Here is a 14602-nt window from a genome sequence, read left to right as displayed (position 1 = left end):
TTGGAAATCGCTGGTATTTAGACGATTCGAAATATCAACATTGGTATACAGAGATTCCTGGAAGAGATGAGATGCTTGATATTCGCTATTCCACCGATGGGGACCTCTATAGCTTCAGACTTTCAATAGAAAGTAAAGCATACATGCTGAAAAGAATTAAGAACAGTAGCGAAATGAATGTCTAGTTTTCTCAGTACTACATATGAAATGACTTCAATAAATTTATTCGATTTGCAAATCTCTTCGCAATATTTTGTTGGCTACGCCAAATTTAGGGTGAAATAAGGGATGACCAAGCTAAAATCCAGGTCCAGGCCTTGAAGAAACATTTGGAAAAGTATTTGGCAATTTGAGCGAAAATAACGTGCATGAAAAATTATAAAAACGGTAAAAAGAACAGCTCCGTCTAAAACTAGTTTACTAAGGTCACAATTTTCTCATTTTCCTCTCTAAAAAAGGAAAAACTATTTATTCCCAAATGTCACTCTTCAAATTCTTCTCCTGCTGCCTTCCCTCCCGTCAATCAAGGAGAAATCCAGTTTTGGATTCGCCAACTTCGAAAATCCGGGATGTTTTCTTAATGGATATGCCGGACCTGGTAATGAGAGAAATTTTGAAGAATCTTGACTTCCTGTCAATGTGAGTTTTGTGTTTAAGAATATGATCTATGTATAACGTGATTTTCAGCCAACAACTCCGAAAAACATGCTATTCACTCCGTGAATTTATTGATTATGTGAAAGTAGATAGCGGATTAAAGGATTTCGAGATAGAAATAACAAGGGGCACAATATTAGGATCAGCGACAGTGCTTATGAAAGGATATCCATCATCCGAAACTATCAAGTCGGCTTACATAGAAAGTGAAGACTGGTGTGAAGTGATAACTAGCAATGGCAACATATTAAAAATCAACGGAAACTTTGTCGATGTGTATTCTGAAGACTTTCTTACTCCGATGCTGAAAAACCAAAAGTCGTTGTTGACAACACTAAAGTGGGGACGAGGTGATACCCTAGTGCCCGGATTATTCGAGAAAGTGTTTGATTGTTTGATAAAAGTTCTGAAGTTAAAGGATCACCTGTTGCAAATTGAGGATCTGGAAATTTACGTACTTGGACAAGACCAACTGATGCAATTGCTTTATCATATTGATCTGAAGTCATTAAAGCGTTTGGAAGTGCGTCGATTGGTAGAAAATGATCCGAAGGATAATGATGAATTGTGGCTTGATCTACGTATACTGGAACGCGCTGAAAATCTGATAGAGCTCCGTGTAATTAACTTCACCATCTTTTCATCCCTCCGTTGTATTGCTCACGTGCCGAAGCTCAGAGTTGATATGCTTACAATTCACTGTGACGATGTACTGAAGTACCATGAGGTTAGTCAAGTCAATTCAGTAAAATTTCCAACTTACATATTTTTAGACACTCCGAACATCGAACTTTCTGCCTAAATCGAGTGTTTATTACCAACACTTTCCCGACAAACGTCGTTTCAAGAACACACTCGGACCATCAGATCGTCGATTTTATTATCCGATTTCTGGAACGATTCTGCTGAGTCACTATCCTTCTTCAAAGCGCATGTTCTGGGGACCGATTCACTGATACTTGCTCACAAATAGTTTTATAAACCAATTTTGGTTTTTTTTATTGTTTCGTTAATTTTTATGATAATGAACTTATAACATTCGAAATTTCATGTTTTCCTAGAAGAACATAATCCAGCATGACAGAAAGTCAGGATTCTTCAAAATTTCCTCTCATTACCAGATCTGACGATAAGAAGACTGTTTCGTAAGGCACAAAAAACTGCGTACGGATTTGTTCATAAGTTTTTTTCATCACTGGTTAACACTTGAGACAATTAAAGAAATGAATATTAGAGTTATTCAATTATGGATTCCGCAATGTCTTCATAAACATTACAAAGTGCGTTTCCAGCAAATTTAATTTGGAAATTGAATTATTTCTTATCGACGCAATTTTTGTACCTTGCCGAAAACTCAGGAAAAAAACCGCCCGTATAAAGTTGTCGGGCAACACGTGTATTAAAAATTACAAAAGCGGATGAAGAAGAACTAGTTTACAAAGATCCACAAGAGTTAAAAATTTTCTCATTTCTTTCAAAAAAAGAAAAAAACCATTCATTTCCAAATGTCTCTATTCAAATTCTTCTCGTGCTGCCTTCCATCCCGTAAATCCAAGAGACCTCCTGTTTTGGATTCGCCTGTTGCAGTGTTGCCACCAACTCCAATAATCCAAGATGTTTTCTTATTGGACATGCCGGATCTAGTAATGAGAGAAATTTTGAAGAATCTTGATTTTCTGACAATGTGAGTTTTTCTGGTTCTCTATAATCTATAACGTGCGATTTTAAGCCAGAAGCTCCGGAAAACAAGCTATTCACTCCGGCAATTTATTGATTATGTGAAAGTAGATAGCGGATTAAAGGATTTCAAAATAAAAATAACAGGGAACTCAGTATTAGGATCAGCGACTGTTCTCATGAAAGGATATCCATCATCCAAAACTATCAAGACGACTTACATAGAAAGTGAAAATGGATGTGAAGTGAAAACCTACGATTGCAACATAACTCAACAAAAACTAAACGGAAACTTTGTCGATGTGTTTTCTGAAGATTTTCTGATTCCAATGCTGAAAAACCAAAAATCATTGTTGACAAAGCTACAGTTGGAACGAAATGAATTCATTATTAAAAACGGTCATGAAGTTCCAGAGCCCGTATTATTCGATAAAGTGTTTGATAGTCTGATGAAAGTTCTGGAGTCATGGGATCGCTCATTGCAAGTTGAGGATCTGGAAGTTTCAGTACGTGGACAAAAGCAACTGATGAAATTGCTTTATTATACCAATCTGAAGTCCTTAAAACGTTTGAAAGTGTGTCGAATAGCGGATCACCCAATAGATCTGAAAAACAGAGCAATGCTTGATCTTAGTGTACTGGAATGCGCTGAAAATCTGAATGAGCTCCGTGTATTCCATTTCATCATCTCCTCCTCACTACGTTCTATTGCTCATGTGCCTGAGCTCCATGTTAATATGCATACAATTTACTGTAACGATATACTGAAATACCAAGAGGTTATTCAAGTATATTCAGTCAAATTTCCAACACCTTATGTTTTCAGACACTCCTCACAACAAACTGTCTGTCAGGAATGCATATTTCTTACCAAAATTTTCCCGACAAACGTCGTTTCAAGAACATAATCGGACATCCACAACGTCGATTTTTTTATCGGATTTCTGAAAAACTTCAGCTGGTTTATTATCCTTACGAACAGCGCATGTACTGGCAACCGATTCACTGAAGACGAATACTTATGTGAATCGCTTTGAACTTTTTTAATTGTCTCGATAATTTTCATAAAAATGAAGATATAAAAACCTTAATTTCCTGTTTTTTGTAGAAAATATTCCAGCGGGACACAAATTCGAATTGAAAATTTACAGAAAGAAAAACTCGCCGCACAACTATTTCGAATGTTTCCCTTTTTATATGAAGAATTTCAACTATGCATTATTTTTTCCCGATTTCTGTTTCCTGTCACACGTTTCTGCCTGTCTAGAAACGCCTCAAACTGATAACACCACCGGAAATAGAGGTTAGTTATAAAGGAATGAACATTTTCATGATGATTAAGTATGTATTCTCTATAACGCCCAAAAAAAAACCCTGAAAGAATTCCCCGTAAAAAATAAATAGCAGTAGTTACTAGGACTAGCTAAACGAGTTTTCAGATAAGAATTTTTTTTAAAAGTTTTAATTTAAAAAAATTTCAGCTCCCTGCACTCCTCACTCCAATTCCACCTACCTATTCGCTTATTCCAATGATTTTGATAATGAAACTGTGCTAGAGGCAGCGTATACTGTAGCGTTTAATAGTTATTATAATTCAAACAATACAAAAAACCACTTTCGAGTTTTTGCAAGTGTTCGTTTTGACACAGTACAAGATGGTGAAATATTTTATAACTATATTGGCAGGTGAGTTGTTATTCAATATGATTTTCAGTAAAACAATTTGTTTCAGTGATTTCAATGAAACCGTTTTGAGTCATTTACCAGATCCATCACTGAGTTTTCCCAGCTCGGAGACTGGAAGTGATATTCTGAGGGTTATTGATGTAAGTTTCTATAATAGATAAACTGTTTAGAATGAATTCAGAGATTTCTAAAAAACAGTGTAGCACCAGTGTGTGGCTCTACTATTTTTATCATCTTGAAACGGTATCCAAATGAATTTGAGGCTCAAGAACTGTTCAGTCGACTACAAGGGTTCCATGTGTCCCTTCAGACTCTTATCAGCTCTGAACCTTCCGGGGGTGGAACAAATTTCAGAGTTATGTATGATTTATCAATAAATACCAATGGCTTCAGCGGATTTTCGAATAAGTTTTGGGTATTATTTTCAATTCTGAAATTCAGATGCAATTAAGATTATTATAAAATTTCAGGGGAACACCTATGATGGATTAGCAAATGAACTTGACGCAAACTATTTGTTTTATGCTGTCAATCCTACAGTATCCGGGACAGGTTCTCTGATTTTGCCACCAGCTCTAGTACCAGAAATTGATCCAAATAACAATTTTGTATATAGCTTACTCGAAATTAATATTCAGGATCATCGTGAGTGATTGTATACAAAAATTAGGACGCTGAAATTAAGAAATTTAAATTAATTCTAGCCTTGGATGATAGTTTCAACAGTCTGAACATTTCCTTTCATGATGTGGCCACAAGTAATACTCAAACTATTATGTACGAAAGAGATAACTGGCAGTTCAAAAATGTAAGTATTAGGTAAAAGTATATTAGTTACAAGTTTTTTTACAGGCAAATCCCACTTTTTATATTACATCCGCGTACATACACATCGGACGAGAACAACAAGTTGCATTGAGCTATAATTATTCATTGAGTGACCCACAACAATTGCAAATCAGAATGTTTACTAAGAGAGGGTAGAGGAAATCAATGAAATTTATAAATTAATCAAAATAATTTCATTTTTTCAGAGATGGTATTCAATGGATTCCGTTTCCAAATTGAATTGTCTTCTTGAATAATTTTTTATCGAATAGATCCATAAGTTATAACATTTTACATTTTTAAGACGGTATAACGCTGTGACAATGCAACTGATAACTGTTATTTGATCATTTCAATAAAAAATTAATTTCACATGTTTGGCATTGTAATTCTTGTCATATCAATTGAATAACTCAATAGCCTCACTGCTACACCCTCATTGCTCCCTGGTATTCTAAAAAACCAGTTCTTGACAGCACTTGTCTCCGAGTTAGGTGGTCCTAGCGCCTCGAACAGCTGGTGCCGTTCAATGAAAGAATGAAACCCAAAATGGAAGAATTTAGCAGCTGGGGAGCTGAGGAACGTCTGGAATAAAATATCATAGTAGGGAAACCGAGGCAACTAGAAATGGCTCACTTCTCTCAACAATAAAACATGCTCCAATCGAAGTTCCGCAAATTGAATATAAGCTTTTTCAAGATTTGAACATTTCCGAAAGATATCCCCATCCACCAGGAAATGTCGAATCTCAATTTGTTTTGCTTGCTTCCACTGCGTCAACTCCGCTACAGTACCCAAATCCAACAAGGTACTAAAGCCATTCGCGTTGAGAATTGATACATTTTTCACTTCCAAGCAAGATAAGATTGCTAGAATATTCTCTCCATCGGAAACTCGTAATCCAAGAGTTTCGGTGGAAAGTGGGCGTGGTCTTGACTTGAAAATTATATTCAAAACGCCCAAAAACTCGTTGGCATTAATCTGTTGGTGGTAAAAATTCAATGCAATATTGAAATTGATGAATGACGACTTCTGATGACTGAGAATGTAGATGATATCTTTGAAAAACCGCTGTCGGGCACTTTGACGCTTCAGAACTCTTTTTTTCTTGGTTATCCTATTAATTATATATTGATCGTTGTAATATTCCAGATGAAATTTGCATCTTGTCTGGAATTCCAGACAAATCGAAAAGTCGGTCAGTGTGATATTCATATTGATTATCTTGGCATCTGGTTTAACGTCATCAATGAAGTTACGGAGGTAGCGACACGTTTTTCTTAGGCGTTGACTAGAAAATTCTTTTTAAAAAGGAAGTATGAAAGAAAAATTGAGACCTACACATCCAGGAAATCGCAATGATCCAAAATTCCAGCCATAGCCAATTCAGGCATCCTACTAAGGTAATCCGGGGGTTTTCTGAAATTATTCAATGGGTTTGGCGAGAAAATAAATAATAAATAAATACTCACTTTTGGGATAACGAAGCAATAAAGTTCTTGGCAAGATTCATAGCAGCTTGTTGAAAAAAAAACAGAAATGAAAAAATATTTCGAAATATAACTGGGCGACGTGTTTTAACACATTTATTTGTCCCGCAAGACAGCCTCCACCGCCCACCACTATTTCTCCGCCGTCCTTTTTCGTCTAAATCTAACTTTCCTTCCGCTTCCCTACTCACCCACTCCTTCCTTTCATTCATCGATTTCAACATCATGAAAAAACTCCGAAAAGCTGTCCGATTCATACTCCGGAAGTGAGTTTTGTATTCTTAATTTGAAAAAAACTGAAAACTAGTTTCTTTTTTAGAAAAAAGAAGGAAAAGCCAAATTATTTATGCAAACTTCCCGAAGTAGTCATGCGAGAGATGTTGAAACATTGCGATTTAGAATCGATGTGAGTTTTCATAGTTTTTTCCTGGAAAATTTTGTAAAAACTAGAAAATAAAACAATTTCAGCATAAACCTCCGCAAAACCTGTCACACCCTCCGCGATTTTATTTCTGAAAACAACCCGGACCCTCCAGTCTCCCGACTGTCCGTTATTCTATTCAACGAATCGATAATGCTATCCTTCCACTCCTCTACCTCGAATATCGTATATTATAAAAATGGAGGTCACGTGGAGAACAAGATCAAAAGGAGATTCAAAACTTTCAAAAAGGAAAATTATCAGCAATTATTTCTCAACGACATCGGATACATTCTAAGTCTGAAAAAGGTTCCGTTGGATCGCTTCGTGATAGTAATAGAAGATCAATTAGAAAACGACGAAACCCTTAAAAATCTCGGAGTTATTCTTCAAAATCGGTCTCCACGCCCACTTCCAGTCCGTCATATACGCTTCGAAGTTTTTGATAGTAGTCATATAATGTCAATCCTACCGTATATCGACTGTCTGGAACGGATTCAAATCGTTCATGCGACAAGTTGTGGTATCATTTTGGACTTGTCTGAAATCTCAGACCTATCCCAGTGGAAATCGGTAAAGCAGGTGGAGATTGGCAATTTCTGGTTGAGAGCACCAATCCAGGTGTTCTCTGGATTTGAGCGGGTTTTTGCGACAATGGAAGTACTCAAAATAGAGGATGTATTGGCTGTGAAAGAGGTAAAGTAATTTAAATAATACTTAGCCATTTTTTAATTATATAAAAATGTTTCAGACATTCCTCAATTCCCCCACTGCCAGTCTATTCCAGTTCGAGTTTGGTGAATTTGTTGGAGAGCACAAACTACACGAGCTATTTGGACCCCCTATGGTTAATGATGGTGACAATTGGAAATTCGGAGAATTGGAAAAGAAGAATGGAGGATTTACTTTAAAAGTCTGTTCTGAACTTATAAGATTCGAACGATGCTGATATTCTGCTTTCTGATCATTATATTTTTTAACTGGTAAATGCAAATGATTTATCAAATCGAAAATTATTTCAAACATCCAGATCACAGCGGAATTTTTTTTTATAATTGAAGACATGAAATGTTTGTTCTTCAATTAGAATATGGGTACCAAGGAAGATCATCGCTGAAAACCAAAATAATTACCAAAATTCCAGCTGTCCTAACTCACTATCCATGATACATCCTGATCTGCAAATTCTGTTCCTTGGAATTGTTATAATTATAATTCAAAGTCATCCTCTGTTCCCTTCCAAGTCTAATAGTCGGCCAGTCTCCCAGGTCAAATGTATGGAATGGCTGAAATAAATTTTTTTGTTTGAAATCCCAGAAAGTCCCCCTTTACCTTCTTCAGTTTCCTAGTCCCCCTTTCAAAAGTGATCACCTCTGTATGATTAATTTTCTGGTCATACATCAATATCTGGACACTTTCAAAACTATCATCTAGTGGATGATTCTGCACATTAATCTCCATAAAAACCCATACTCCTTGGTTATGAAGATCCGGCTCATCTAGCAAGGCTGCTGGCAGTTCTACAGTACCTACACCAGCTACAGTAGGATTCACTGCATAGAATAGGTAGTTTGTCATGAAGATAGTTGTGACATCCGCATCCTAAATTAATTTATTTTAAAAAATAACTCTGTGACGCTACCTACAGTAAGATTTTCTGCAAATCCACAAAATCCGTTAGTCTTCACCGATAGGTCATATAGAGACTGCTTATCAAAGCCACCCGTTGCATCTGAGCTAACAAATGTTTGCAGGGATACATGTTGGTCTCTTAGTCGAGTAAGTAACAGGGAACTATCACTTGTATCCGGGTAACGCTTTGCAAGAATGAAAATCACCGATCCGCAGACAGGGGATACTGTATTTTCAAGGAATTTCTGAAAACTTTATGGAATTTTTGTCAAATTTAGACTAGTTACTCACTTCAATAACCTCTAGAACGTCACTTCCAGTACGGGGACTTGGAAAACTCAACTTCGGATCTGGAAGACTGTTCAGAACACTGTCATAAAACCCAGGTCCAGATGTATTATAATATATTTGCTCATTTTTCTTGTTCACATCAAACCGAACACTAGCAAGAACCCGGAATCGTTTGTTAGGGGATTTTAAGAACTGATCAGCCACTTCATTGATACGCTTCGCCGCGTGCTCAACTATTCCCGGCTCCACATCATTGGAATAGGCGAAGAGGAATGTAGACTTGGAGGTGGGTAAGCAGGGTGCTGAAACTTGAAAATTGGGAAGTTCTGATATATGATACCCTGCAATTATGTTATTATTGGGTGGTATGAATATGGTTGGGTGCCGGGAGGGTGGGTGATTACAGTGAGAATTTGAAGGTTATCACTGGTTTATATAGTTTTCGGATTACCTAATCAACAATGTTTCGGAAGGGATTAAGGTGACCGCGCCCAGTTAATGAGGGCGGGGGTGTCTAATTATATCACTTTCAATAATTTAGTGATCGGTTTTCAGTGATATAGACAAGTCAGAAAGTTGAGAAAAAATCTAGCATTACTTTAATTTTTCCAGATTTTCTTGAGTCGTTTATATCCCTGAAAAGCCATTTCTGACATCATATTAAGAAAGTGTGCAAACAAACATCACTCACAATACAACCTTGCCAAACATAAAATTCATGATAAGCAAAAATTGACAATATTATAAATTTATTCAAATAACAAAAAATGAATTATTAAATTATTCTCTCAATTTCCACAGACTTTGTATCAACTTTCATCTGGATCCTTTTTTCGTTCTCCTCAATCTCATAGATTCGATCAACAAAAAAACTTACATTTTAAAACTCAACCACCTCCTTCACGCTAAGCACCTTCGCTTTCATATCAAAATTTGAAAAATGATTCATTTTGTTTCTTGTATAAAGATTGGTCCAACCAGTGAACTTGAACTTTTTGGCTTGTTTAAACTGCTCCAATTCCATAGTGTCATGAGACCATGCGAATCCATCCAAATCAAGTTTCTCGAGTTTTCCCGGTTGAAATAAATTTAGAAACACGTTTCGAAGCATTGTATTGGATTCAATTCGAACTTTTTCAACAGGGAGAAAGCTGTTGGACGCGGATAGTTGTGTTTTCAGACGACTGAATTCCTCATAAAATTTGCTGAAAACTTGATCCATATTTTCAGGGAAATAATAGGGGATCTGGTGACCGTTGTTCACAATAAAATAGTTGATTAGAAGTCTTGGATGACAGCATAAACGTTTCAAATCTTGGAAAATTTTAGTGATATTTTCTTCGAAAACTGTTTTGGATGCGTGTGGAAACACCTCCGAAGTAGAGTCACAAGTAACAATTGTTTCATTTCCTCGTATTTTTATAGAAGCGTTTTTATAGAAAAGTGGAGTGGAGTCGATGATCGAGCGGATATCTCGGGACACTTGACGCAGGGAGATTCTGAAAAAATTATATACATCTATAAGCTCGGCACAGTTCTTACAATTGCGCTCCACCGAAATCCCCTTTTTCTCTCATAGTGAGTCTCTCAATTTCGCACACAATTTTCTTCGATTTCGGTAGAGCGCGGTTTGAAAAAGCGTGCCGTGCTAATAAAAATTAAACGATAATGATGAGTCTTTGAAAAAATCCGAAAACTTACACATCTCTCCATGTTGCACTTTTCACAATTTTAAGAACAATTTCAATTGGAATATCAGAAAATAAAGGCTTCATTTTATTCAAAGTGGAGTAAATATTCGAAAGTAATGTTTCCCGCCGATAATTTTTCTTTCTGAGTTAGCATGATTTCACAACACTAAACCTGACATCAGTGTGCAAATAAATATCACGCCTAGCCAAACAAAAAAGTCATGATAAGCATGAATTGATTTTTATTTCGTTCAAATTCAAAATGTCTTCTCTAACTTCCCTACCAGATATTGCACTAACAAATATTCTGGAACACTTGGACTTTAAGTCCATGTGAGTTTTTTTCTAAGATTTTCAATTCTCTAAGTGGGTTTTTTTTTTCAGATTGACTCTCCGGCATACCTGCCATGACCTTCGTAACTTCATCGACGATGTCAAGCCCAACTCAAATGTCAGAAGCATCCATATCTCTATTGGAACTGAGTCAATAAATCTCGTGCTCTATGCAGAAACTAGATTTTCAAAAACTTACAAAGAAGACAACTTTTCTGAACAATTTCTAACGAACCTGATGATAATTCTAAGTTTTCAAAGAGCTCCACTGGAATATATGGAAGTTTCATATGACTATCGACACCCAACGGATCAATTTATCTCTCTGGAGGAGATTTCAAAGATTCTCAAATGTAGACCACGCTCACTTTCAGTCAATCATTTTCGGTTGGAAATTTTCAACCAAGAAGATGTTATGTTTGTGTTACCATTCATAACAACTGAGAAGATTAATATATCCAATCCAAAAAGGAAACACGACGTGCTGGAATTGAATAATGTTGTAGAATTGGACCAGTGGAAGCAGGCCAAGGAGATTGACATTCGAAATTTTACTATCGTGGAGTCACTTAACCATTTTCTGAATTTCGATGACATTTTTGTGCAAGTGGAGACGATTTCTTTGGAAGATGTTGTCATGATGAAAAATGTTAGTCACCTAAATTATATTATTCAACTTTCTTCTTTTTTTCAGAAATGTCTCCAGTCCTCCACTACTAGCTCCATTCGAAAAAAAGTGTTCTGAACAATCTTCCAGATCCAAAGTTAAGTTTTCCAAGTCCCCGTACTGGAAGTGACGTTCTAAAGGTTATTGAAGTGAGTAACTAGTCTAAATTTGACAAAAATTCCATAAAGTTTTCAGAAATTCCTTGAAAATACAGTATCCCCTGTCTGCGGATCGGTGATTTTCATTCTTGCAAAGCGTTACCCGGATACAAGTGATAGTTCCCTGTTACTTACTCGACTAAGAGACCAACATGTATCCCTGCAAACATTTGTTAGCTCAGATGCAACGGGTGGCTCTGATAAGCAGTCTCTATATGACCTATCGGTGAAGACTAACGGATTTTGTGGATTTGCAGAAAATCTTACTGTAGGTAGCGTCACAAAGTTATTTTTCCAAATATATAAATTTAGGATGCTGATGTCACCACTATCTTCATGACAAACTACCTATTCTACGCAGTGAATCCTACTGTAGCTGGTGTAGGTACTGTAGAACTGCCAGCAGCCTTGCTAGATGAGCCGGATCTTTTCAACCAAGGAGTATGGGTCTTTATGGAGATTAATGTGCAGAGTCATCCACTAGATGATAGTTTTCAAAGTGTCCAGATATTGATGTATGACCAGAAAATTAATCACACAGAGGTCGTGACTTTTGAGAGGGGGACTTGGAAGCTGAGGAAGGTAAAGGGGGACCATCTGGGATTTCAAACAAAAAAATTTATTTCAGCCATACCATACATTTAGCTTGGGAAACATGCCGACTATTAGACTTGGCAGGAATCAAAGGATGACTTTGAATTATAATTATACAAATTCCATAAAACAGAATTTGCAGATCAGGATGTATCATGGATAGTGAGTTATTATGACAGCTTGAATTTTGGTAATTTTTTGTTTTTCAGCGATAATCTTCCTTGGTACCCATATTCTAATTAAAGCCTATTTTAACTTCAATAAATGTTTGAGCAGACATTTCATGCTTTTTTTTTAAATATTGCAAACACCGAAACCTTTTTAATAATGTTCAAACCACATTCCATACAATAAATGTCACTCTCCCACTGTGTGTCACTTAATATAAATTCCGTTGTTAATTTCTCTTTGAGTTAACAATATTTCGCAAAAGTAAACCTCACATCATATAGAGATAGTGTGAAAACGAAAATTGTTTACACAGCAACCTTGACAAATATTTTATCAACAGAAAAATCATGATAGGCAACAATTGATTTTTTTCTTCGAAAATTCAAAATGTCTTCTCTAACTTCCCTACCAGATATTGCACTAACAAATATTCTGGAACACTTGGATTTTAAGTCCATGTGAGTTTTTTTCTAAGATTTTCAATTCTCTAAGTGGGTTTTTTTTTTCAGATTGACTCTCCGGCATACCTGCCATGACCTTCGTAACTTCATCGACGATGTCAAGCCCAACTCAAATGTCAGAAGCATCCATATCTCTATTGGAACTGAGTCAATAAATCTCGTGCTCTATGCAGAAACTAGATTTTCAAAAACTTACAAAGAAGACAACTTTTCTGAACAATTTCTAACGAACCTGATGATAATTCTAAGTTTTCAAAGAGCTCCACTGGAATATATGGAAGTTTCATATGACTATCGACACCCAACGGATCAATTTATCTCTCTGGAGGAGATTTCAAAGATTCTCAAATGTAGACCACGCTCACTTTCAGTCAATCATTTTCGGTTGGAAATTTTCAACCAAGAAGATGTTATGTTTGTGTTACCATTCATAACAACTGAGAAGATTAATATATCCAATCCAAAAAGGAAACACGACGTGCTGGAATTGAATAATGTTGTAGAATTGGACCAGTGGAAGCAGGCCAAGGAGATTGACATTCGAAATTTTACTATCGTGGAGTCACTTAACCATTTTCTGAATTTCGATGACATTTTTGTGCAAGTGGAGACGATTTCTTTGGAAGATGTTGTCATGATGAAAGATGTTAGTCACCTAAATTATATTATTCAACTTTCTTCTTTTTTTCAGAAATGTCTCCAGTCCTCCACTACTAGCTCCATTCGAATCGATTTCAATGAGCTTGTTGATCGAAACCGTCTGGAAGAAGTGCTGGGTCCAAAACGACCGCATTCTTGGAAAAATTGGTTCATTCCTATAGAAAATTCTGAATTTGGAGTCTCAATTGATCTAATTAAGTATTATATTTTGTTCGAGAGGAGTCCGAGAACAATTTATAATATGTAAATGTCAAAATTTTTATATAAAAGTTTACACAACCTTATCAGCTGGAAACTTTTGATATTGGGCAAATAGATCACAAGCAACATTGCAAACTAGAGAAACATGGAAATTTCCTTAACTAATATGCCAAAATTGGTGATTACCAACATTTTAGATCACGCTGATTTCAAGTCAATGCAGGTTTTTAAAAATTTCTAAATTAAAAAAAAAAGTATTTCCAGCCTAACCCTCCGTGTCACTTGCCATGCCTTTTATGACTTTATCAATGAGATCAAACCAAGCTCCAATATTCAAAAATTAGAATTCGCATTCGAAAGCAATCGATTTCTTTTGTTTTCTATGCGGAGACACGATTCTTGTGGAAGTATAATAAGAAGTGGAATCCGGGATTTCTAAGTCTATTTCTCAAAGATTTGGAATTTATTCTGAGTTTTCAACGGACTACAATTCACTTTTTGGATATAATTTGTCAATACAAAAGAAGAAATGAAATATTCGAAAAACTATGCGAACTACTCAAAAATAGACCACGCCCACTTCCAGTCAAAAGTCTTCGTATGGAAGTTTTCGATCGGCAGGATGTGATTCAAGTCGTGCTATTTTTGAAATCCGGAGAGCTGCAAAAAATTGAAGTGGTCAATGCTGGTGACAAGGAATATGCGTTAGATTTGAATGGAATTGGTGAACTAGACCAATGGAAGCTGGCCATGGAGATAGATAATCACAGTTTTTTGATTATGGCGCCAGAAGCTTATTTCTAAATTTTTAAATTGTCAATTTTTAAAATGTCATGCCCCAGGGAGCTCCTAGCCATTCGATTGCGATTATCTTATTTCTAACTTTTCTCAAGTCTAGTATAACATTATTCAGCTCAATAAAAATTTCATAACACAAAAAAAAGACAGAATTCATGTCAACATTTCTCATCAGCTAGCCATAAT

General features: G+C 36.1%; 8 protein-coding genes across 8 annotated transcripts; 6 read left to right on the top strand and 2 right to left on the bottom strand.

Moving 5' to 3' along the window:
• Positions 1–478: 478 nt before the first annotated feature.
• GCK72_021422 (uncharacterized protein) lies at positions 479–1613 on the top strand (the record flags this gene model as incomplete). Its single annotated transcript, XM_053734250.1, has 3 exons — positions 479–639; positions 688–1384; positions 1431–1613. 3 exons carry the CDS (start codon positions 479–481, stop codon positions 1611–1613), a joined length of 1041 nt encoding a protein of 346 aa, XP_053583163.1.
• Positions 1614–2162: 549 nt separating this feature from the next.
• On the top strand, positions 2163–5088 carry GCK72_021421 (uncharacterized protein; the record flags this gene model as incomplete). The annotated part of the gene is made up of 8 exons (XM_053734249.1): positions 2163–2341; positions 2387–3087; positions 3816–4020; positions 4067–4160; positions 4491–4665; positions 4725–4828; positions 4873–5000; positions 5055–5088. The coding sequence occupies 8 exons, from the start codon at positions 2163–2165 to the stop codon at positions 5086–5088; spliced, it is 1620 nt and encodes a 539-aa protein (XP_053583162.1).
• Positions 5089–5217: 129 nt separating this feature from the next.
• GCK72_021420 (uncharacterized protein) lies at positions 5218–6361 on the bottom strand (the record flags this gene model as incomplete). Its single annotated transcript, XM_003104502.2, has 4 exons — positions 5218–5433; positions 5485–6139; positions 6190–6267; positions 6321–6361. The coding sequence occupies 4 exons, from the start codon at positions 6359–6361 to the stop codon at positions 5218–5220; spliced, it is 990 nt and encodes a 329-aa protein (XP_003104550.2).
• A 202-nt stretch (positions 6362–6563) lies between these two features.
• Positions 6564–7708, top strand: GCK72_021419 (uncharacterized protein; the record flags this gene model as incomplete). Its single annotated transcript, XM_003104481.2, has 4 exons — positions 6564–6604; positions 6658–6744; positions 6807–7455; positions 7511–7708. 4 exons carry the CDS (start codon positions 6564–6566, stop codon positions 7706–7708), a joined length of 975 nt encoding a protein of 324 aa, XP_003104529.2.
• Positions 7709–7916: 208 nt separating this feature from the next.
• Positions 7917–10457, bottom strand: GCK72_021418 (uncharacterized protein; the record flags this gene model as incomplete). The annotated part of the gene is made up of 6 exons (XM_053734248.1): positions 7917–8045; positions 8131–8361; positions 8406–8636; positions 8683–8984; positions 9661–10181; positions 10384–10457. 6 exons carry the CDS (start codon positions 10455–10457, stop codon positions 7917–7919), a joined length of 1488 nt encoding a protein of 495 aa, XP_053583161.1.
• A 178-nt stretch (positions 10458–10635) lies between these two features.
• Positions 10636–12368, top strand: GCK72_021417 (uncharacterized protein; the record flags this gene model as incomplete). The annotated part of the gene is made up of 6 exons (XM_053734247.1): positions 10636–10706; positions 10758–11355; positions 11569–11799; positions 11844–12113; positions 12160–12287; positions 12335–12368. 6 exons carry the CDS (start codon positions 10636–10638, stop codon positions 12366–12368), a joined length of 1332 nt encoding a protein of 443 aa, XP_053583160.1.
• A 315-nt stretch (positions 12369–12683) lies between these two features.
• On the top strand, positions 12684–13664 carry GCK72_021416 (uncharacterized protein; the record flags this gene model as incomplete). Its single annotated transcript, XM_053734246.1, has 3 exons — positions 12684–12754; positions 12806–13403; positions 13449–13664. 3 exons carry the CDS (start codon positions 12684–12686, stop codon positions 13662–13664), a joined length of 885 nt encoding a protein of 294 aa, XP_053583159.1.
• A 554-nt stretch (positions 13665–14218) lies between these two features.
• GCK72_021415 (uncharacterized protein) lies at positions 14219–14422 on the top strand (the record flags this gene model as incomplete). The annotated part of the gene is made up of 1 exon (XM_053734245.1): positions 14219–14422. The coding sequence occupies one exon, from the start codon at positions 14219–14221 to the stop codon at positions 14420–14422; it is 204 nt and encodes a 67-aa protein (XP_053583158.1).
• Between the last annotated feature and the right edge of the window lie 180 nt (positions 14423–14602).

Source organism: Caenorhabditis remanei, chromosome V (assembly GCF_010183535.1).
Source record: "Caenorhabditis remanei strain PX506 chromosome V, whole genome shotgun sequence".
Lineage (NCBI taxonomy): Eukaryota > Metazoa > Nematoda > Chromadorea > Rhabditida > Rhabditidae > Caenorhabditis > Caenorhabditis remanei.
Note: the sequence above shows the minus strand (reverse complement) of the source record. Positions and strands in the feature narration are given on the sequence as shown.